At 44.5% G+C, this 23,813-nt stretch overlaps 1 protein-coding gene and 1 long non-coding RNA gene across 5 annotated transcripts; one reads left to right on the top strand and one right to left on the bottom strand.

Moving 5' to 3' along the window:
* Positions 1-448: 448 nt before the first annotated feature.
* On the bottom strand, positions 449-10,047 carry zbtb18 (zinc finger and BTB domain containing 18). 3 transcript variants are annotated; one of them, XM_072677740.1, is made up of 2 exons: positions 9,984-10,047; positions 449-5,527 (listed from the first exon to the last, which is right to left on the bottom strand). In XM_072677740.1, the coding sequence occupies exon 2, from the start codon at positions 5,511-5,513 to the stop codon at positions 3,894-3,896; it is 1,620 nt and encodes a 539-aa protein (XP_072533841.1). In that variant the 5' UTR covers positions 5,514-5,527; positions 9,984-10,047; the 3' UTR covers positions 449-3,893. The 3 variants fall into 3 exon arrangements, with proteins under 3 accessions (XP_072533841.1, XP_072533840.1, XP_072533839.1); XM_072677739.1 differs by lacking the exon at positions 9,984-10,047 and adding an exon at positions 7,749-8,272; XM_072677738.1 differs by lacking the exon at positions 9,984-10,047 and adding an exon at positions 6,450-6,579.
* Positions 9,346-21,689, top strand: LOC140554589 (uncharacterized). Of its 2 annotated transcripts, XR_011979631.1 has the most exons (4): positions 9,346-10,631; positions 11,185-11,266; positions 19,397-19,693; positions 19,791-21,689. It is a non-coding gene; the product is annotated as an uncharacterized lncRNA (long non-coding RNA). The 2 variants fall into 2 exon arrangements; XR_011979630.1 differs by having other exon boundaries at positions 9,348-11,266.
* The last annotated feature ends 2,124 nt before the right edge of the window (positions 21,690-23,813 follow it).

Raw genomic sequence — 23,813 nt, 5'->3', positions numbered from 1 at the left:
ATATATATATATATATTTATGTGTGTGTGTGTGTGTGTGTGTGTGTGTATGAGGGGGATAGGGGGAGGGGTTAGTGTTCGTCAAGCTGCTGCACATTTTCCCAGGTCCAACCCACGGCTTTGCTGGAGCACCAGCCAGATATTAAAGCAGCAAATACACACAGGCCATGCATGCGCACTCACGCGCACACTCACACGCACAGGCACACTTGCACACATCCGGACAGTACCCAATCCGCACAGACCTCACACACTGGAAAACATGCTTCCACCCACACAACATCTACAGTAAATAAGATTATTCAACTGAAGGCAAAAAACCCACTCTGCCTTGACAGCCTATAAATCGTGACTATCTCCGGCAGTTCCAAAGTTCACCGGCACTGAAATAGAGAGAGAGAGAGAGAGAGAGAGAGAGAGAGAGAGAGAAAGACGCCACTTCACAGGAATGAAGGTACTTATAATTTATTGCAGTTTGCACACAATTTAAAAATTTCACCAACAGCACACCAAAAAGTACAAAACTAAACAGCCTCATAATTTACTTCCCTTGAGAAAATGAAACATACTATGATTGTCAAAGCTAAATGCCTAAATTCAGAAAAAGAACAAATGTCAACATACCAAAAAAATCTCAAAAGGGAAGCAAATACATGTGAAGGCAATCGGCTTCTTTTTCAAAAAGCGATTGTCCTTTAGTTGTTGTTGTTGTTTTTTTGTGTTTTTTTTTTTCTTCTCGACAGATATCGTTCGTTCATATCCTCTCGTCTTCTACGCGCTAGGCTTAAATGTTTTGTCGTTGTTCTTCTTCACGCTGGGCGTTTCCACGTTTTTCAAGTAAACTAAAGGTTTGTCTATTTTACGGACATGCTTCATACGCCATTTCACAGCTTCATTGCCATTGAACAGAAGTGAAACAAAAATACATCCAGTAAACTCGCCAGTTCCAGTTCTCCCCACTCTGAGCATCAATAGGCTGTTAACAGTAGTTTAAGGCGGTCAAGTACAATAGTAGAAGCCAGCGTAATAAAATGAAAGAAAAACTACATTTTACAAAACAAACAAAAAAGTCTCTGAAAAAAAAACTAAACAAAGCAAACCCACAATCCATCCGTTTTTTTTTTTCTTTAACATGTTTGAGTGCAAAAGGTAAAAGTACCACCGTGCAAAACGCCACGAGGAGCGTGCGCTGTCGGCAAGCTCAACCCTTTTCACTAGCTGTTGCACCAACCAAAATATATGCTGGGGAAGCTCAAGCCCTTGAGGGCCAAAGAGGCACGCGAGCCCTCCCTTTCTCACTCCCTTCTCACAACCCCACCCTCCCCCCCCACATACACACACATCCCTCCTCCTGCCCATCGTCAGTGTGGAGCCTCCGATGCCTCCTCACTGTGCAGCAGGCCCAGCGCTTCAGCTCCATGACAACAGCGCATTTCCAAATTTAGGTTTTCAGACGTTTTTTTTTTGTTGTTTGTTTGTTTGCGTTTCTTGCCTTAATAATCTGATAAATGATGTTTAGGTGAGCTTTTATCTTGTCAACTTTGTCACATTAATTAAAAAAGACGTATAATAATTTATACAAAACAAAACAATAAAAAAAAACAAATAATATTAATGAACAAAATATATCTTTTCAAAATCACACACACACACACACACACACACACACACACACTGAAATGTCATTCTACAGCACTGTGACCATTGTTTTTAATCATCTAGAATTTATAGATCCGATCTCAGTGTATTAATGGCAATGCGTCTTTCTTATAATCCAGAGTTAAAATCATAAAGGCATCTTTTTTTTTCCAGCATTAATCTAATTTTGTTAAGCTTTTTTAAAGGTGCAACCAAGCATGCCAAACATTTTCTCCTGTCAAAGAGGAAGGATTATGCTTTGAGTACAAAAAAAGAAAAGAAAAAAGAAAGAAAAAAAAGAAACACACCAAACTTGCACACGCACACACACACACACACACACACACACACACACACACACACACACACACACACACACACACACACGCTCACTCACTAACTCACACAGATTGGAGCTTTATGCTGTTTACCAATACTTCAGCCTTCGCCACACACAGTAGATCTGATGAGCCCATCTTTACAGGAGCTGACACGTTATCACAGCGAACTGAATCTTCATGGCCGCGGAATTTGAAGCAAGTGCCAATCGAGCGGATAAATAAATAAGTTACCGACAAACAAAGGAGAAAAAAAAAAGAAGAAAAAAAAAATAATAAAAATGCAGACACGTTTCAAACGCTAGATGAGAGTAAACAGGATACCGAGACAGCAGTTGGAGACCAGCAGTTGGAGAACAGCAGCGTGTGAGGAGGTGCTAAGCAGGAACCACACTAGCTTTGGAACAAATGTTCAGCAGGGGTTAAGCCTCTGCTGACACACCAGCCCCGTATCAAACTCCTGCCGTCTACTAGAAGCCTGGAGCAAGATGCCTCGTGCACAGACACACTTGAACGTCCCACCTAACATCAGTGCATTTACACCTCACATCTTCACAGCCCAGCAGAACGTCTTAACAGGAGTCACCATAGGAGGAAAATAAAATAATAAGAATAATAATTAAAAAAAAAAAAACTACTCAGGAATCGAATGAGTTCAATAAAAAATACACTCTCCAATGCAAAACGACGACGAAAATAAGAGGAAGTTAAATAAAATTCATGCAATTTCTACAGCTGTAATATTAAAGTATATATATATATTTTTTAAACAGACAGGTGCCCTGACTGTAATGAATCGGTCAATTACAGTGTACAGTAATACAGCAATTCACATCTTCTTAAATATACATGTTGGACGTCATGCAACAGATCCCATTTCGAAAACGAGAAAAATCCAAACAAACAAAACAGAGCGAAAAAAAAAAATAGAAATAATATTATTAATAATAATAATAATAATAATAATAAAAATACACTACAGAAATCTCTATAGAAATGCAGCGAACGTAAACCCAATCTCAGTAGAAAACGAGTGTTGAGGGTCTGCAACTAAATCAAAGATGAACCAATCATCAGTTCAATCAAACGATATATAAAAACGTGTCAATCGATATGAAAAAGGAGGCTGTACATTGCATGAGTGCCTTTTCGTCTTCTATCAGTCAAGTTTCCTATCACAAGATTTCCAAAGGAAAAACAATAACGAAAAAAAAATAATGTACAAGAGCCTAAATAACAACACAAGCTTGGAGCTTTTTCGAGCAAACATCCTCGCAGGATTTAAAGGACTAACTTGTGAACACGCTGTGTCCGTGTGCCGCCACACTCACACACCAGGTATGATATTTGCAAAATAAAAAGGTATAGTAGTGCACGATATATATACACACATGCTCGCAGACGAGCCTCATGTGTACAGGTAAATATAGGATCGTAGTACCCGTTTAGTGTATGCTTATCAGTTTTGAACTTCTTCAGTGTATTACCTGAAATCTTCATGTTTTTTTTTCTCTTTTCATGGCATGTTGATAAAACCCAGGAGTGTAAAGAAGTGTATGAGTATACACTGTCAAATCCAGATTCACACATTTTTGTGTCGAGAGGTGACAGCTGTAGCCAGCACCCATGTTTTTTAGAATAAAAAAAAAGAATAAAAACACAACCAAGTAAACCAGAAAATAAAAATCAGTAGTAACATTTTTTTTCATGTGCTAGTAAAGTGCAATTTAACAAGATAAGCAATGTACATAGAAGAAACATGACTGATGCAGACCTTTTCCACCACCTCCCTGCCCACCTCTTTCCTTACCTCTCTGCCCCACAATGCCGCTCTCTTTCTTTCTTTCTCTCTCTCTTTCTCTTTCTCTCTTAACTTAAAAAGCAGTTTAAAAGGGTTTTGCTTTTCATTTAGCTCTTTTCATTTCCACAGTTCTTGAGAACTATCCTCCAATGCCCAGTCTCTGACCGTGGGCAGGTTGAGAGTCTCACTCTTGACGGACAGAGAGTTGACCAGTTCGCAGTGGAACTTTCGGATGTGCCGGTACAGGTCCCCTGACTGCGTGAAGCGCCGCTCGCACCACTTGCAGGCGTGCGGCTTCTCGCGCGTGTGCACCACGGCATGCCGGCTCAGGTTGTGCGAGTACTGGAAGCTCTTGCCGCACGTGGTGCACGTGTAGGGCTTCTCGCCCGAGTGGGTCCGCTCGTGCCGCTTCAGCGTGTACATGCAGGAGAAGGTCTTGCCACAGATGGAGCAGGTGGGCACGTTAACGTCGCCCGCCGGCTTGGCGCGCACGCCCTCCTGCTCGCGGAAGTGCGTGCTGAGGTGGATCTGCAGGATGTGCGGGCTGGGGAAGACCTTGTTGCATAAAGGGCACATGAAGATCTGCGCGTGCGGCGCGCCCAGCATGCTGGACACATAGGGTAGCAGGGAGCTCTCTACGCCCGCCGCCTCCTGGCCACGCTCGCCCTCACCGCCCAGCGCCTCGCTCTCGTCCTCCGCCGCCTTGCCATCCCGCTCCAGCTCACTGGCCAGCGAAGCCTCGCGCAGGGCCGAGAGGTGCGCCTCCAGGCCCAGCCGCCGCTGCTGGACCGAGTGGATGGCATGGGTGCCGTTGGTGCTGGGCGGCTCCTTCAGGCCGCTGTGCTCCATCTCGTAGTCGGCGCTCGCCAGTTCGTCATCATCGGAGCCTGCGTCCTTCTCCACTTTCACCTGCACTAGGGCGCTTTGCAGGCTGTCTGGGGTCACCGGGCCGCAGAAGTACGGGTTCCCACCGGCCACGACTTCCCCTGGGGGCCCACTCAGACCCGACTTCACTGACAGGTCCAGGACGCAGTCAGCGTCAGCGGACACCCTACGTGAGGGCACCGAGCGGCGGGACAGCGAGCCAGTGGAGCTGCTGGGGCTGCCGGCGGGGGACTTGCCAGTGTCAGGCCCACGGGGCTCCGCCTCTCTGGGGCTGGTGGCCGGAGAGGTGGTACGCTCGGAGGCCAAGCGCATCCACATGCTGCCCGGCTCCTGCAGACAGTCTCGCTTGTTCTCCAGCTCCTCGTCATCACTGTGCAGAAGGTCGGCGGTGGCTGGCCGACCTGTGCTGCCTCCTTCTGAGAAGCTCTCCACCTTGTCCGAGCAGCTGGATGCATCTTCCTCCCGCTTGGTGCTATCGGCCTCGGCCGTGGCCTTTTGCTTCAGCTTCTTCTTGCACACTTTGACGATGTCGTACATGTGGAGGTAGCTGGCGGCGGCCAGCACGTCCTCCACGGGCAGCGACTTGAACTGGAGCTTCCCCTCGTACATGAACTCGAGCAGGAGCGCGAAGGCCGGGGCCGTGACAATGTCACTGTTCAGATGAACAATGTCCCTTTTGTCCAGCTGGTCCTTGTAAAAGAGATGGAAGTACATGCTGCATGAAGCCAGCACCGCACGATGGGCTCGGAACTGGGCATCGCCAACCAGAACAGTGGAGTCACAAAGGAATCCCTGATGCCTCTGCTCGCTCAGACACTGTAGCAAATGTCTGCTGTGGTCTGGAAACTCCATGCTGTCTTCATAACCTGCAACAGACCGCAGATGTTAGAGAGGCCCGGCAGAACAACAATTGTTTTGTTTGCAGCCCTGTATGGAACTTCTCTCTTTTCCCACCCGCTCAGTCCCGCTCTCTCTCTCTCTCTCGTTCACTCACTCGCTCTCTCCCCCAATGCACACAGACACACACTCACTGGCTCTCACACACTAATTCTCTCTCCCTCCCCTCCCTCCCTCCCTCCATCCCTGTGGGAACACTAGAAAAATGTTCACCACAGAGCCGACATAAAAGGATTACAAAGATTCAAGTTCAAACAAATAAAATCACAATATCTGCGATCCCCATTTTTCTTTTCAGTGCTCGGCCTGCTAAGTGTATCCAGCTGTGTGTGCTTCATATTTAGTTTCGCTAGTTTTTGTCAAGCTTTTCATTTTACACTCTTCTTTACAAATTTAAACGGAAAGCAGAATAATCACCACTACAACTAAAATGAAAAGAAAACACAACATTCATTAAAACGCCTCAAAGACCCACGGTAGCGTGATAGGGTTTGATGGTGCGCTGTTAAAAGCTAAAGTCCCCATGCCACAGATGCCTGCGCGCAAGTCACTTCACTGCTTTTCCTCTCTGTGCTCCTGGAGCAGTTATTTTTAATAACCCACTTTGGCCAGGACGCTGCGTTTAGGTAACAAGCTTACAGGTACACAAACAGCTCAACAGCGGAGTCACACTGCTGCAGCGCTCTTAAGAGTCCTAAGTACCGTGATCTTTAAGGTTACGACAAGTGAGGTAGGAGAACATCAGCGCAACTGTCATTATTGCAGCAGACAGCCAGCCGCCAAAACCGATAACAAACAGTTCGCTCTGAAAAAGCCACGACCGATGCTGCACCCAATTAAAAACACCAATAAATTCGAAGAGGAACATAAAGAGAAATGTTAAAATCACACCTGTTACTCGTGGAGATAGCTCCCGCCTCAAAAAATGCATGGGCACCATGTTCAACCAGCGCACTTAAATGAACTCATTTGAATCTTCATTTAAATCTGATTGGGATACCAAGCCAAACCCCCCCTTAAACAGTGCTCAGACCTTCGTTAATGAGGGGCTTACGGGGAGGGGGCAGACGTGGGACAGCCAACCCCTAGCCAACCCCCTTACCAACCCCTCCTCCTCCTCCTCCTCCTCCTCCTCCTCTTCTTCTTCTTTTCTCCCCTCCCCAAATCTTTCGAGAAATGGAACATCCTCCCCAAAGAGGCAGCCCACAGCAGATTTACAATACAATCACTTTAAGTGCCCTGTAGTCCACATCAATCCTAATCCTTAAGATGGCTAAAAATAAAGATTGCAGGACAGCTCGCAAGGTAGCAGCGATCAAATTAGGAGGCTCGGAGGACAGAGAGGGACAGAGAAGGAGGCTTATGAACATCTGATCCAGCTGACTGAGGCCATATGGCAGCTGCTGCCCAGATAAAGAGATTAAGACTAGGAGGAGTGCGATTACAGCTGTCTAGCCAATTCAGGCAGCTCAAATCTGCAAGTTCTAAATTAGTCACCAACAGGGAAAAAAAATAAAAAGCATAAGAGCTCAACCTGCCGAGGGACAATTTAGTAATTTCACAACTTAAAATGTATGTTTTTTTTTCTGCTTTTACATTTTTTTTTTTTTTTTTTGTGGGGGTGTTAATAACTGCATTTTTAATCAGTCGCTTTACGAGATTAAAAAAAATATTTACAGGGATTGGAAATCTTGTTAGCCACGAAAATCTGCCATAATCATTTTTTTTTTTTTTACAGTAGTTAAGCGAACTATCAGGCTGCACATTATGAATTTTAAAGTTGGCCAAAGAATAAAAAAAATAAAATAAATAACATCCTACCCTAAAAAACACACATTACAAAACTTTCTTTTTCTTTTCGTTTCTAAACGTCCCACAAACACAACACACAAACAATGGCACAACTGTTAGAGCCTGGCTACTGTTCGCCATTCACAGCAAAGCAAGTGAAACCAAAACCAGCAAACAAACAGCTTTAATGAAAAGCTCGCCTGGTAACCTCGTCCTTACAACAAGAAGTGTCAATCGTCCCTAGCCTGGTTACACTAGGGCTGGTTACACTGCTTTGATAACAATCACACACACAAAAAAATGACAAAACTATAAAAAAAAAAATTTAACTAAAGTCTAAACAGCTCTCTAGTCAGAACGCATGGCTGCTGGCCCGAACCCCCCTCCCCGGTACAGTACCTGCAGTACGCATCAACTTGATTAAGTCCACTGTTGTGGTAGTGTCTGCTGCTGCTGCTGCTGTAGTTCCCTTCGCAGAATCAATGAAGGTGGTAGTAGGAGGAAGAGCAACACAGAGAGAGGGCGAGAGAGAGAAAGACAGTGAGAGAGAGAGAGGGAGAGAGAGAGAGAGGGAGAGGGAGGAAGATAGAGAGAGAGAGAGAGAAAAAAAAATCAAACTGCGAGGGACAGATGCAAAGTGGAGGAGATGTTGGAGGGGAATGCGATGCCTCCTCCTGCACACAGATCCGCACACACACTAACTCCCAGTCTGTGCGGCAGAAGAAAAGACTGGGGGATGGCAGCCTGTCAGCTGCTCTGACATCATGTTCAGATGGAAATGCTACCTCCAGCTGTGCTCCTTTTAGTGCCATATGCTACTCCTCTACACTCTTGCCACCAGCCTCTCCTTTATACAACTTTGTTTCTCTTTCTCTCCCTTTAAAAAAAAGGGAAGAGGGGGGGGGAGTAGTAAGGAACTGTTGAGAGGTGATTCTGTGGAAACCTGGCCAATCCACCGCCCCCCTCCACCACCACCACCACCCTCCTTTTTTTTTTTTTTTTTTTTTACTTGTAATCTCCCAGCAAAGGAGAACTTTAGAAAATAGGTCTGTGTGAAAGCAGACACTTTTTTTCTAACCTAGTTTCCTGCACAGAGAATTTAAATACCCTCAAGTTTTCCTTTTTTCTCCCCTCTCTTTCTCTCTTGCTGCTCTCCTTCCAGTAACCATAAACAAAGGCCAGCACAGCGCATTTGCAACTGACAGATCCACGCAGCTGATATTGTTTTCGGCTTCTTTATGGTTCACTGGCCACACCATTACTGTCATTCATTTTACTAACCCTTTGGACCTCTGACGGGCCGGTGGTGGGAGGGAAGGAGGGGGGGGGGGGTGTAAAAATAATGGACAATGAGAACAAGCTTATAGACTTGATCCTACATGAGTAGGATGTTAATAAATAAAATAATAAAAGCTTATTTTTAAGACTTTATTACAGCCTCTGCTCCTTTTTCGTCTACTTTCATGTTCCTCAAACAGCACGAGTAGCAAAATGAGGTCTATTTCACTCCACTGCAAACTACAGCCCCAAGTCTGAGGGAAAGGCTCAGCTACAAATCCTTGTGCTTTCTCAAGTCTGTAAGTTTGTCTGAAATATCCCTCAGATTGGTGTAAAAGTGCCTATAGGTGCATTCAGCTTTTCTGGCACCTCAGTTATAAGATACCTGGTCCTGGTCCTGAGGGAACACAATGAATGGAGCACCAATATCAACTATATCAGCTTCAGGCTCAAACCCAGGCACAGGGGCTGAGTTTGTGGTAGCTAGCCAGTGCTACACAATCTCCACAATTATTTTTTTTTTTAACTAATTAAACAGAAAACGCCTCATTCGCTACAACCCCAACCCCAACGCTAATCAATGACTTTATTAATTTCGTGTAAAATATGGAGAGCTGTTTATTTCTCGAGTGCAGCTGGCTGGCAAATGTGTCACACAACTCACACCGCACAGCTGCACACCGCCCCATTCACACTTCACCAGCCTGCCAGACTCAAACTTGGGTCCGTATCACGCTTACACCCCACAAAGCAAACGCGACGAGACAGTCGTGCTAACTTGGCTACTTTTAGTTCTCTAAACTCTTCAGAAAAAAGAAAAAACACAACACAACACCACCACCACCAGCAGCAGCAGCAGCAGCAGCAGCAACAGCAGCCCACACGACTACCGTGGCTGGTTTTCCTGGCGAACGCCTCGCCAGAACTCCCCGGGTCGAGCAGCCCGAGTGCCGCTTCCCTCACTAAGTTACTTCTAGGAGAATAAACGGAGGCTCCGGGGTTCTCCACTCACTCCCACACAGCGGTGTGGAGCAGCACCGCACACAGCACAGCCGACTGTGTGTTTCCACTGCTGACCCCGCACAGAGAGGGGAAAGCTAGCTAGTGGCTAACAAAAAAGTCACCGATCTACCTGCAGGGTTTCATTTCTGGAGCAGGCCCCGTTTCAACGGTCAGCCGCGCGACGCAACGGTCGGTCTCGAGCGAGTGCGGTACGGTGTGAGGACGAGAGCCGTTAAAAAGAGAAGGAAAAACAACAAACCAGCTCGTCACTTTTCCCACACCGATCCAGCCCCAGCTCAGCCCCCCCCCCCTAAACATCTCCTTAAAGAGCGCCTCGCATTAAAGCCCACTTACAGACAACAGAGGTCCAGTTCCTCTCCCGCTTCCTTCGGTCCAATCTTCTCCGGTAGAGGAAAGAAACAACAACAAGCCAACTGGATCGACTTTCAACGGCTTTCCATAACAGCCCGCCGTGGCAGAGAGACGCAGCAGCGGCGGGGAGAGAGAGAGAGAGAGCGAGAAGAGCTGCGGCGGCGGCAGCCAGATGTTTCCGAGCTGTTGCTACTCAACTCTCCAGCGAAGAGGAAGCGGTTGAGTGGCAGCGCGAAAGCCAATGGAAGAGGCGCTGAGGGCGGCGGAGGCAAATTGGAAGCAGCCGCTGAGGGGGAGAGAGGGAGGGATGAGTCTGCTCGGCGTAGGTTGACACCAGGCAACAGTGAGAAAGCAGAAAAAAACACACACACACACAGAAAGGGCCGAGCGGACTGGTTCCTAGAACAGACTGGCGCAGAGCACGGAGAGGGGGACCGACCGCGCACTGATACCTGGGTACTGTAGTCAGAGCGGAGCGGAGCGGAGCGGAGCGGAGAGCAGGAGCAGGTGCAGCGTCCAAGTTTACACTGATCCTGAAAGTGGCTGACTGGAGGTGGGAGGAATATCCCGAATTAGTCCTTGAACGTTGGGCAGGTTGGACAGGATCATTTCAGTGTATTTGTGTCTGAAGTAAGTAGGTACGCGCGGTCAATGCATTAATTAAGAAGAAAAAATACTAATAATATTTTTAAAATAACTAATAATTAAAATACTAATAATTACTCTTTTTACTGGGAGTGGACAGTGGATGTAAACAATATAGAAAAAAACATAAAACATTGTTGATGTTTTTTGTGTTAATTTTCTGGGCTGTGACTATTATTATTATTATTATTATTATTATTATTATTATTAATAATATATTTATATTATTTATATATATAACTGCTATTTGCTAATCAGAAGCATATTTTTTAAAGCAAGTTTTCTCAGAAGAAACTGTTCAGAGCAGACATAGAAATCAATGCTAATATGTTTCAGAGGTCTGATTAGCTTTTAAAACATATAAATTACAGAATATAAGTATTATAATGATTATAATGATTGTTATTATACGGTCAACAGGAAATCTTCCTTTTATTCAATCTGTAACTCTAAATAAAGAATACAACACATTTGCTATAAAACATGTAATGCAATGAAATGAGCAAATCAAACAATGTGACCAAGGACTTCTCCACAGATCAGGTTTTCCTGCAGCACAGAGGCCTCCTGAGGCCACAGAGTCGCTGTGGTGTGACTAGCTGTGGAGAACGTGTAATCAGGTGAGTGCGGAGGCCCCACAGATGCGTAACGCCAAGTTCAGTCAGGACCTGATGAATGCAGTCACTTGTTCCCCGTAGTTGGCTGCGAAAGCCCAACCCGCCCCACACCGTCATGGTCCCACACTCAGTGTGCCTCTTTCGCCCCAGTAAATTAATTGGCGTTACTAATACATTGCAAAACAAACCACTGTCCTCCCGAAGTCTGGAATCTTGACCTAATACCATTATTATTTAATGCAAAGAATGGCCTCCTCATTAAGCTGATGTGGTGAATGTGTCGGTGCGTGAGCCATTACATGTGGGTGACAGTCTGAAGCACACCGCATTCTTTCTATTGTCGGTGCCGTGCCGCCCAACAATCTGGTCCTTGTTCTGTCAAGGAGTGTTGCGAATTATCGTCATTCAGCATCCTTCACATTATTGCTCAATAGGACTGCATGGGTGTGAATGGTCTAAGCTCGAGCTAACAGGCACGCTGTCTGTGACTTGCAGGACAAAGGGCGTAAATTGTGCACATGCACAACTTCCCATGTTCTACTCTGCACACAAGCAGAACCCGTATTGTACACGGACACAAGTAACAGGAGTTCTATCCAGCACTGTGAATCCAAACCCAATGTCTGAAGTTCTCCGTTACCTTTTTTTTTTCGTCACAGGATGGAGACATGCTGTGTTCATGCTAACTTCAGAGCAAAGAAGCAATGTAAGGATATTCAGAACCTGCAAGTGTTCAGCCTTGTTGATTTGGAGTAGCATGAAGATTGTAGCACATCATTATGATAGACTGCATCGAATGCATTACCCACACTGTTACTTTTGCTCTGTTAGCGCGATGGTTCTGTGCAGTAAGGAACCATTCAGGAGGAAACGAGTTCCCATGTTTCAAATGTTGCAAACACAACCACACCAGGGGTCCTTTTTTAAAGAACATGCCAAGCATCACTTCAAAAGTCCTGCCTTGTGTGACAGAGAGAGATAGGAGGGAGAGACCTCCAGTGATTAGCATAACTGTTTTTTGTTCCATGCCCCAGTACCACAACCAACAGGCCTTTTTGATTCCAAATGCTGTTTTGGAGATTGCGATTCCTTGAATAGGGCTGTCCCATCAGCTCAGGCAGCCTGAGGTTTGAAATGATGTTTCCTACCATTCTCTCCATCTGTTCAAACTGGAGTGAGAGATGTGACGGATATGTGGAAACAGCAGTGCTTTGGAAAGCTATGCAGGACTATTAGAAGTCATTTTTATGCTTCTAGGTAATTTTAAAAAAGGACAAACATCCAGATGTATGTATTTTACTACCTAAAGTTAGTCTGTGTGAATAAGAGTGTCAGAATTAGTAAGTCTTACCATGAAATGTGGGTCTTAAACAGTTCAAGCTACATAGTCTGATTAATTAAGATAAAGGAAATGGGTGTTACAATTTCCATATGCTAATGTAATCAACTGTCACAGAAAAGCAAGCAAATAGAAAACAAAACACCAACAACAGCGAGATGTGTGTCATTTAAAACTAACTCCAGTTAGAACTGGTTGCTCTCACAAGAGTTTCCTGAATTTGCCTGAATTCCTTCCCCTAGAGGTCACTGTGGAACCCATGTTTGTGATGTTCATCTTCCATCCAACAGCTCAGACAGCTTCTGTACCTCCAACGTCTTATTAAACAATGCCTACTCCACACGTGCACGCCGGTATGTGAAAAACACACACATGTACACACTTCCCAAGCATGGAAATCTGTCATTCACCCAGCATGCTTAAGCATTCCTCCCCGATCACTGGGATTCTTCTTCTTATTATGCTAATACATGTTGCTTGGAGGTAAGGATTTCACGGCGGCGTCTGCCATTAGACAGGATTAGGCAGATGTTGATACACTGGCCTTTTGATGGGATTAATCTTGCTCCAAAGCACACACAGAGAGAGAATGTCCAGTAGCACAGCTGCACCGGGGCCCACTGCATAGCAGACACTGAGGAGCCCCTCTATGAAGACCATGCTCTGTAAGCCCAAACACCATAAACAGTGATTAAAGCAGTCCAGAATCAGCTGATTTGCAGACTGAACTGGCATGTTGTTGATATAGCCACTTCTCAGAGCGCTGCCCTGAAGACGTTGCTGACATTTTACTTCAGGAAATAACAAAGGAAAGCGTTGTGCTTTGCACCTCCACGGTGTCTGTGGTAGCATCCGGGCAGGGGTCTTCTGATTTGTAGGCCATAAACAAAAAAGCTGTTAGGAATGCTAAATTCAGTTAACACTGCATTTATTCACTCTAACCCACTTACATTTCCGTAAGGTTCAGTAGTTTATTCAGTGCATCATTAAGGCCTTTAAATACTCATAATGACACAGTGCATTGTAGCAGTATTAATCTCATTGTATCTACTCTATGTGCTAAAGCATGAGAAAACATTAATTAATAAATTACTGATCAGTTATTTATCTCAGTGTTACTGAGCTCTACTAAAGCCTGAGTAGACTGATAAATCACTGTGCTGATCAGTTATTTATCTCAGTTACTGAGCTCTACTAAAGCCTGAGTAGACTGATAAATCACTGTGCCGATCAGTTATTTATCTCAGTTTTACTGAGCTCTACTAAAGCCTGAGTAGACTGATAAATCTCTGTGCTGATCAGTTATTTATCTCAGTGTTACTGAGCTCTACTAAAGCATGAGTAGACTGATAAATCTCTATGCTGATCAGTTATTTATCTCAGTGTTACTGAGCTCTACTAAAGCATGAGTAGACTGATAAATCTCTGTGCGGATCAGTTATTTATCTCAGTGTTACTGAGCTCTACTAAAGCATGAGTAGACTGATAAATCTCTGTGCTGATCAGTTATTTATCTCAGTGTTACTGAGCTCTACTAAAGCATGAGTAGACTGATAAATCTCTGTGCTGATCAGTTATTTATCTCAGTGTTACTGAGCTCTACTAAAGCATGAGTAGACTGATAAATCTCTGTGCTGATCAGTTATTTATCTCAGTGTTACTGAGCTCTACTAAAGCCTGAGTAGACTGATAAATCACTGTGCTGATCAGTTATTTATCTCAGTGTTACTGAGCTCTACTAAAGCCTGAGTAGACTGATAAATCTCTGTGCTGATCAGTTATTTATCTCAGTGTTACTGAACTCTACTAAAGCATTAGTATACAGATAAATCTCAGTACTACTGACATCTGTCTCTACTGACAGTCTCCTCATAGTGGGATATGTTCACCAGTAAAAAGATTAGCATAAGTGTTGCACTGACTTTTATGTGTATGTATTTTACATTTAGGAAATGGTTTTCTAGCTTTAATGACAACTGTATATACCTTTAGGGTCTCCTGGAGCTTTTACCCAAAAACTTTCCTATTGTATGAAGTTCTGAGACAAATAGCAGTCCTGCTCAAAAGGGATTGTGGCAGCAGCAGTGAACTAAAGCAAGCGATGACGGCAAAAAAGAAAAAGTGGGTTTTTTTGGAGTGTGATTTTTGGAACTTTTGGCCTACAAATGATGGCCTAAAAGTTCTAAATGTGTTTTGAATATTATTGTTTATGGATTTTACAGAAATATTTTACTGAATACATTTAGGTCAGTGTTCAGCCCTCACTTCTCTTCCCAACTCTTAAACTCTGCTGTTAAATTAGCACCAGCTGTGTTAAACTGGTCCCAGTGCACACAATGTGTCGTTGCACCAACCATCAATATGTATTAAAAGTGTTAATTTAACACTGAGGATTTGACTGTGAAGCTAGAGTCTAAGCATAATGCTGCGATGATGCTGTTTGACTTTCCGCTGCAACAAAGGCCCATGCTAATAGACGCACAGCGACACCCAACAAATCAAGTAGTGAAAATAGGTCTGACGGATGTCGAGTGGCATGCTCAGTAGTAATATCCTCTCTTATCACTTATTTTATCATACCACTCACTCCTCCATTTAACTCTAACTATGTAGTTATGGAAATACGTCCTGAAGCATATTAGCAAACTTACAGTGACAATACAACTTACAATACAATTAGCTGGGCTGTAGCAACACATAGTTGCAGCATATTAGCATAAAAACGATTTGCAGGTTAATTGCATGTGATTAGTGAGCAGAAACACACAACCTAAAGCAAAAGCAGTGGCAATGAGGAACAGCATCACCCTTTATTCCATACTCACCTCCACACTAAACACTGTCAGGTACAACACAGAGAGCCACACACTCAAGGGAACGGGGGCGGGCGGGCGGGAAGGAGGGAGGGAGGGAGGCCCCTCTCATCAACCGGCCGATCACACACTCTCTAGAGGAGAGCGAGGGATTGTTTATCTGGAGCCCAGTCTCTCTCGTCCTCTCTGGGGACCCAGCAGCAGCTCTGAGCCTGCTGCACGCCACATTCCCACAATTATTATAGCTCATAACAATTAGCATTTAATTAAGCACCCAGCCATATGGAGGAATTCGCTTTTAACCGCTGAAAACATGCTGATGAATTAAGGGTAACACTTTACGGTGAACACCACAGCTGGAAGAATGTGACTGTGTGTGTGTGTGTCGGTGTATGTGTGTAAATGCTACTTCACAAAATATACAGAAGTACGTGGCTTAGAAATGACTATTCACCCATTCATCACCAATATTAAACGGGTCTTCTACATTTTGAGGGTTCCTTCCGTGTAGGCCAACTATGATGTGGGTGGCTTTATGTTTTTTTTCATGCCTGTCTTTTTTATGCTTTTACATGCTGTTTTTGTTACCATACCCTTAAAGAAAGGATTTGGTGAGAAATGGCATTTACACAATGTTTTTTTTCCTCAGTATTAGTAGATCAAGCCATTATACACACATGTCCAAATGTTTGTGGACACCTCTTCTAATGAATGCATTCAGCTACTTTAAGTTGCACCCATTGCTGACACACACACACACATACACAGTTTGTCTAGTTCCTATACAGAGGTATTGCCAATAGAATATAATTCTCTGGAGCAGATAAACGTGAATCTATTGGCACCGTGGCTAATGCCAGGCGTGGGTTAGAGGGGTATAAAGCCCTCCAGTATTGAGCTGTGGAGCAGTGGAACTTTGTTCTCTGGAACGATGGTTCTCCCTCCAGTACTTTTGATTGATGAAGTTGTTGCTGAATGCAATCAAATCCTCACAGCAATGCTCCAAAACCACAAAAACACTACATTTGTAAACAGGCTGTTGTTGCAGGAGCTGTTTCCATGTCTAAACTGTATGGAAAATTAAGTTTTGCATTAAATGGGCCCTTTAAACATTGCTGAGACCAATATAAAATGGACCAAAGTAGCATACCATGCCATAAAGCAGTCCTTTTACTTCCACCAGTTCATGCTTTTCCTCAACATTAGCCTTCTTTCATGATGCCATGGATGGTCATTATATTTGTCGAAAGAAAGAAATAGTAGAAGTTCACGAAAGCCTTTTTACTGCGTATTGAGGGGGTTTGGGTGCTGACTTGTTTGAATAAGATGGATATTTCTGCCAGCCTCGATTCCCGGATGATGGATGGAGACACACAAAGGGAGGAAATAGCGCTCATAAACCCAGCCTGTGTGCTGGCCTGATGCGTCTGTATATATATATTTTTTTCTGGTTGTTTTTTTTTTTCAGAACTGGAGGAGGCTTTGCCCAAGATGCATTAATCCATTTCTAACATGCAGCAGCAGGGAAGGGAGTTGCTTCATTTGTGAAGAATATGAATAAACGTCTTAGTTTGATCGGTAAAGTACGTGAGTGAAGGAACCCTTTTTTTTTTAATAAAAAAGGGTGCCTAAAAGGGTTCCTTCACGCAGTGGCATAGAAGAACTACATGGTTCAGTCAGAGATGGTTCACTGAGAGGTTCTTTTATCCATGGCATCTCCAAAGAGCTGCAAAGAACCCCTTCTGGCACCGGTATTTCACGAAGAACGCTAAAACATTCAAGGCTTGTTTCTGACAGTGACCATATGACTCTTCTCCATCCATTAAGGCTTGGAGAACAGCATCTAAGAACAATAGTGCCTCCTGTAAATAATTCATGGATTGTCCGTCTCACTTTCACCCTTTCAATGGGCAACGGAACATCTGCTCGGCTGCTGCTGCGCTGTTTGATGCCTCCAGTGGTACAGCATCTGGCTGGGAGGGGGAGGGGGCCGTTCTCCAGGGTGTGAGCATCAGGGGAAGCGCTGTGTGTTTAGCTTGTTTATCTACAGATGGTGAGGATCAGGCTCATAAAAAGGGAAAACAGCAGCTTTGTTTTGGATTCACAATGCTTTGCACATCTGTCAATCAAGCATGTCCCATTAATGCGACTGGAGGGCTTGTGGAGAAACCCTAACCGCCGTAGGCCCTGCATCCCGCCCGGTAGTGGTGGTGGTGGTGGTGGTGACGCTGCTGTCGGATTCGCTGTTCTTATATAATGGCGCCAATCGAGTCGTTGTGAATCTTCAGTGTTGTTTGTTGTGTTACGCCGCTCATCCTACCAAATTGTAACAGCTGTCGCTTATTTATGTTTCTCAGTCACATGGAAAAAATGATTCATTCTTTCTTCATTTATTCTCTGTCAGTGAAGCGTTGCTTTCTGAAGGATAAATGAAGACATTTGTGTACGCCTGCTCTGTGCCATCACCACGACTACTTTTCAGACTGCTCGTTAAATTGCTCATTAAAACACAAGCATAATTCATCACTGAAAAGGACTCGTAGCTCTCTGAGGAGAAAACCAGACCATCAGGAGACCATCTCACTGTTGTTCATCAGTGAGTCAGGCGAATGGGACAGCAGGCTACTGTCCACTCATTGGCCTCGTCTCAATCATCTCCGGAGCCATAGAACAGGAGCAGATTGCGTTCCTGTTATGATCCGTCCACACTTGCTGATCTTAAATCCCTCGCCCTGCCCCGTCCTGTCCCAGAGACATGGCTGGAGATGGCGTGCCCCACCCAGCTCGTTCCTGCCCCCAATCCCCCCACCCCCCCCGGCTCCTCTGTGGCCTGCGGCGGGATGTTTTCATGGGCTAGGTGGAGCACAGATGCGGCGGCAGCCCTCGCATTGCTGGAGGAAGAGATGGCTGACTACCTTTTGGCTTGGAGGCACCATTAACCAATTTGCCTTCCAGATGTCCATCAGTGAGCAGCGGCCAGCTTCGTGCCAATCGGAGCCGTCCAGACTCTATACATCTGGCCAAGCCTTCTCCCACACACAATCTGCTATTTTTGTTTTGTTTTCTTCTGTTCCCGAAGACATTATCGAGCTGCAAATCTCAGGCCAGAGGAACATTGCATTTAGCCTAATGTGTGAGATGAAATAGCACATTTATGTGCGCCTGCTCTTTTATGCAAAGCAGAAATGTTGTGATTTGTATCTCGTCCTTGGGACAAAACTTTGCAGCCCCATTTTGGTCGTTTTTCAATTTTTCACATAATGTGAAAACACCAGCTGCCTTTTATATGCTGTGAAGATTTGAGGATGACCACGACCAACAGCAAGGCTGCAAAATGCTTTGATCGGACGGCATTAAGTTGATATGTGATCAGTTGAACATTCAGGACACACGTACATGTATTATAGCGTATTAATGCATTCAGTACATACAGTGTGTACAAAATTCTACTACACTCTTGCAGTTTAGCTTAGAGTGTATACTGTAGCCCTTTTCAAAATGATCAGATAAAGAACCCTCTATAAGTGTGTGAGTGTAAAATAGTACAAGGTGTGAAGCCTATAGTCCCTCTGTAGCACCTTTTTCACATATATGCTCTGTCTGATCCACTTGTACTAGCCCAACACACACTAGCATCCCACCACTAGGTCAGTGCCACTGCAGTGCTGAGAATGACCCGCCAGCCATATAATACCTGCTCTATGGTGGTCAGTCCTGTGGGATCCTGACCATTGAAGAACAGGGGGAAAGGAGGCTAAGTATGCAGAGAAACAGATGAACTACAGTCTGTCTGATATAATGGACAGAGTTCATTCCAAACCAGGGTGGTCCTACTATGCTAAGATGACTGTGTATTTATATAGTTTTGAAAGAAGCTGTACAGGTACAGAACTGGGAATGACTAAATTGGGGGAAAAAAGGGAAACCTCACAAGGGACAAACACAACACTGTGTCTTTCATTTTTCTATTCTTTCCCACAGTCCTCCTGATTGATGACGCCTGTGCTGACGGCGTATGTATGTACCCACAAGCGCAACCTCTGCCAGTGCGAACATTTGAGGCACCAATTCCCAAGAATGCCTAACCTGTGCCAGCTGTTGGAGACAAGCTACCTGTGCCAACGGCGGCAGGCGCTGCCCACTGCATCATCTGTTCCAGCGTTTCCATCTGTGGCATTTGTACCAGTCCTCCTCTCTCTGCATCTGGACGCTCCAAAGAAAGCTTTCCAATAGTGCCGGCCCCAGCGCCGGCTGCCAACTGGGCCAGATGTTCGAGCTGTAAGCCCCGGGCTAAATCAATGTAGCTCTCCACTCATTATTCCGGCCCTGATGAATTGCAAGTGCCCGTTTTTTTTTTTCTCTCTCTCTCCTCTAGCTCCCTCCTCGACAAACCATCCATCAGTGAGAGAGACTTGAGGAACTGCGGTAGTGGGGATGTCTAAGGAGGGCTTTGCAGATGTGTCTTTTAAGGCGTTTGGCAGATGACTGGGGAGCCTCTTGAAAGCTGTGCTTCTTGCTACACGTATCGCTCTGAATTCCGACAAAGGACAAGAGGGAGAGCCTATTTCAAGCTTGTGAATGAGTATTGCTCTTAAGACACTTAATGGAAGTGGAATATCTTGTTGATGCTTGAGGCTTACTTGCTGTTTTTTTGTAAGGAAAAAAAATACCAGTGTATTATCAAGCATGTTGGACACCGAATATCTAGGTATTCTAAAGCGGTGTCCGAAACCGTGCCCTAATCACTACCCCCTACTTGTGAAAATCCAGATCACTAAATAGAGCACTATTATAGTAGTGAATAACTTTGAATGCACAATTTAGCGTCCATGTTGTTTGACCACTATAATAAATGCATTGTGGGATTGTTACAGTGCACTAAAAAATTCTGCACTACAATTTCAGACACCAGTACAAAATAGCAGTACCCCAAAGAAGTGCATTATACAGTGAACAGAGCACAGCTTAGGACACAGCTCAGTGTCACAAGTTCAACCTGTTTGACCCCAATTAAGACACTGTATGTCAACCATTCCTGGCAGTTGGACAGATTCTTATTTACTGGCCACTAACCTGGGGCGCAGTGCTGTAGTACATTAGCGTGGAAAAACATGGTCATAATAACAGAGGGCCCCGATTTAAGGTTGTTTTGCTCTGCTTTCCCCCAGGGAAGTATTTACTGTGGCCTGACAACACTGGCCTTGTTGATCCAGATGGTGATAGAATAGGGCAGTCTGCATAGCCTCTCACAACCTGCTCCCACACAGCAGCAAATATCCACTTTCCAGTCCTGCGCATATCTACTGTCCAGTAAAACCAACCTCTTATTTCCTGCATAGTTCGAAATGGTAGATATCATGGGAAACCAAGGCCGCCTTGCTTTTTTGAAATAATACAGTTTAATAATGGTGGATAAAAAATGGTCTTTAAAAGGAACTATTCTCAAGCTATTTCATAAAATATATGTATATAAAAATGAAGCTGCAAAACAGCCTGTTTTGAATAAATTTCGATGTCATAACAGCAATATCTATGTTTTTCATTGTGGAGGGATAGTCAATCAGAACAGAGACTGTTTACCTGTACCTGTCTTAAAGGTACAAGTCGGGAAATTATTGTCTGTTTCATGTGTTTTCATTTTAAATGTATTATATAGGTGCTTTTAATTCTGTGCAACCAGTATCTGCGTTCCCAAATGCACTCAGCGGCTTAAATAGACAGTGCAGCATCCAGCGAGAGCTGTCTGAAAAGCCAAGATATGGAGAAATAAAACACAGAGCATATCCAAATAAATATATAACTCGGTATAATATTTCATTCAGTTGGCAATGCGTGAATCTGTTCATTTTAACATCTTCTGAATTGAGTCTTACTTCAGGATCCAAATAAATGCCCAGATCCCTCTACAATCGCTTTGGCCTGAATACAGTCAGTGCCATGGCAACCTGTACACCTAAAAAGATTCAGACCCTAAATATAGTCTACTGAATACATCTTCAGTCTTAATTTAATAACACTGGGTGAACCGTGGGTTTGTTCGAAATGCCACCTCATTTAGACATACAATAGTCCTCCTATGTAAACACACCAAAAGTAATTGGACACTTAACTGCTCAGTTGCTGCTTGGCCAGCTCTGTGTTTCTGTGAGCTGCATGTGCGTCTGCAGTTTGCTGCTGTGGTCCCTCAGCAGGAGAACCGAAGAAGTGTCAACACCAGTGAAGCAACACTGGAAAAGCAGCCAAACCACTGCAAAGGTGCACTATATGGACAAAAGTATTGGGACACTGCTTATTCATTGTTTCTTCTGACATCCAAAAAGGGTTTCCAAAAAGACTTTATCCTGCTTTTGTTGGAGTAACTGTCCAGGAAAGAAGGCTTTACTATGTTTTGGAGCATTGCTGTGAGGATTTGATTGCATTCAGCAACAAGAGGGTTAGTAAGGGTGGGTCATGATCATAATGAGCACCACCACACCTCATCCCCAACTATCCAACTCATCTCAAAGGTATTGGATGGGGCACCATCATTCTAGAGAACACAGTTTCATGGCTCCACAGCTCAATGCCTGGGCAAGAGGGGTATATTGGGAGGCCAGTTACCCAATCCCTGTTCATGTGAACTCCTGCTATCACAAGCAGTGAAGTAGAAATCGTGATCAATATTGGGTACCACCCAATACACATCATAAATACCCTGAAAATGATTTTTTATGACAGTTTTCAAAAGTGAAATGTAAAGTGCAATCTCAATCTTATCCCCACCTAAAGTAGAAGTTTTTTTTGCTAATTACTTCTTCAGTTACTTATGATTTCTTTTTCTTTGGAATTTTATCCAATTGTCCCCATTTTCTCCCCAATTTGGACTGCCAATAACCTAACCCGCACATAATCACCATCACCACGCAAAGCCCCCGTCATCAGTGAGGGCAGACTAGCACACGCGAGCACAGTCAAGCCGCTCATTTTTCAAACTGCTGTTGGGCAACCAACCTGCCTGGAGGGAAGCGGCGCATATCCCTCCATCGTACCACCCTGCAGACGCTAGTGCCGGCCAGCACTGCAGCAAAGTGAATTGGGGGGAGGGGGAGAGCGCCATCTACCCACCCTGGAGCGAGCAAGGCCAATTGTGCTCTCTCGGGGCCTTGGCTGCCGATGGCCAGCAGCATGACTGGAATTTGAACCAGCGATCCTCTGATCATGGTGTTGTAATCAGTTGCGCCATATTGGGGGTTAGGATGATTGTAAGGGCTTGTGATTGACAGGGGCTCTAACAATCTATTACTTGAGTATTCTGGCAGTATTGTTAGGGTTCAGTTGTGGGGCCCAGGGTAGTATTTTTTCATGGGGCCCTAAATCCCTGGCAGCACCCCTGGTTATAGTGTTTTGAAGTAGAAAACATGATTAATATCCAGGTCTAATGTCATATATCTCTTTAGGTATTTCCAGAAGCCATTAATACAGAGCCCCTGCTCAGTTCCCTCAAAGCTCTTGACCACGGCAGGATCATATGGGAAACAAGCAGCCAAATGCAATGCCAGGTTTGCTTGACTTTGCAAATCCAGCTATGTAAACCCTTCGCTGTTGGCTAACACTGTATGATAACAGCATGAACAATAATACATGACTTACTGTCTTTCAGTCTAAGTTTCTCGGGTGAAAAGAAGCAGCGTTGCTTAGCAGGGGTCTCCACAAGAGAAAAGTGTGCCTGAAGGTTGAAGCTATTAAAGAGACCTTAGTGCATTTCTTGCTCATCTGTCTTTTGGACAATAGAGCATTACATTTAGTCACAGTGACCGAGCAAAGAGAATTGTGACCAAATCCCTGTCTGAGGATGGGCCTAAGCACAACAAGTCACTCACTAAAATTCTCGCCTCCTCGAGAAACCAACCCCCCCGGCCTACGTGGCGCACTCTAAGCCACGGTGTCTGCACCTCCTTCTGGGTGAGCCAAAGCAAACTTCCCCGCAAACAGAACTGACTGAGCGAAGATACACAGCGCTCTCAGTGCGCTCTCATCCAGTTGTGGCAATCCAAACACAGTCTGGGCCTTCCAGATGTGCCGTTCTCAGACTCCAGGTCCCATGTGAGGGTGTGGTGGCCCCACAGGAAAATCAAAAATCAACGTCTCCAAATGCTGTTGACTCCAGCTGTTCCTAGTTGTGTTCCCTCCAGATATCCCCCGGCGTCTCCTAATGCAGCATACTGTATTCACTGGACTGTGTTTCCATCACTTTGAATTATTTGCAAAAGAAATTTGATAGCAGGATCTTTGAGCATTACTGGTATAAATTAATAAATTGCTTATTCAATTAATATTAAAGAAGAATTACAGCAGTTTTCAGTCCAACTGCTGTCTGTCTTGTGTGCAGAGTAAAACTGATTACTAAGGACACTTATTT

The sequence above is a fragment of the Salminus brasiliensis genome, chromosome 4 (genome assembly GCF_030463535.1).
Source record: "Salminus brasiliensis chromosome 4, fSalBra1.hap2, whole genome shotgun sequence".
NCBI classification, from domain to species: domain Eukaryota; kingdom Metazoa; phylum Chordata; class Actinopteri; order Characiformes; family Bryconidae; genus Salminus; species Salminus brasiliensis.
This window is presented reverse-complemented; position numbering and strand designations above follow the sequence as displayed.

What these genes read in the sequence shown, in the direction of transcription:
- zbtb18 (XM_072677738.1), bottom strand. Translation starts at nt 6,498, where the DNA reads ATGGTGCCCATGCATTTTTTGAGGCGGGAGCTATCTCCACGAGTAACA. An exon ending in GCTATCTCCACGAGTAACAG is followed by an intron (nt 5,528 to 6,449) that starts GTGTGATTTTAA and finishes GGTCTGTTGCAG; the next exon opens with GTTATGAAGACAGCATGGAG.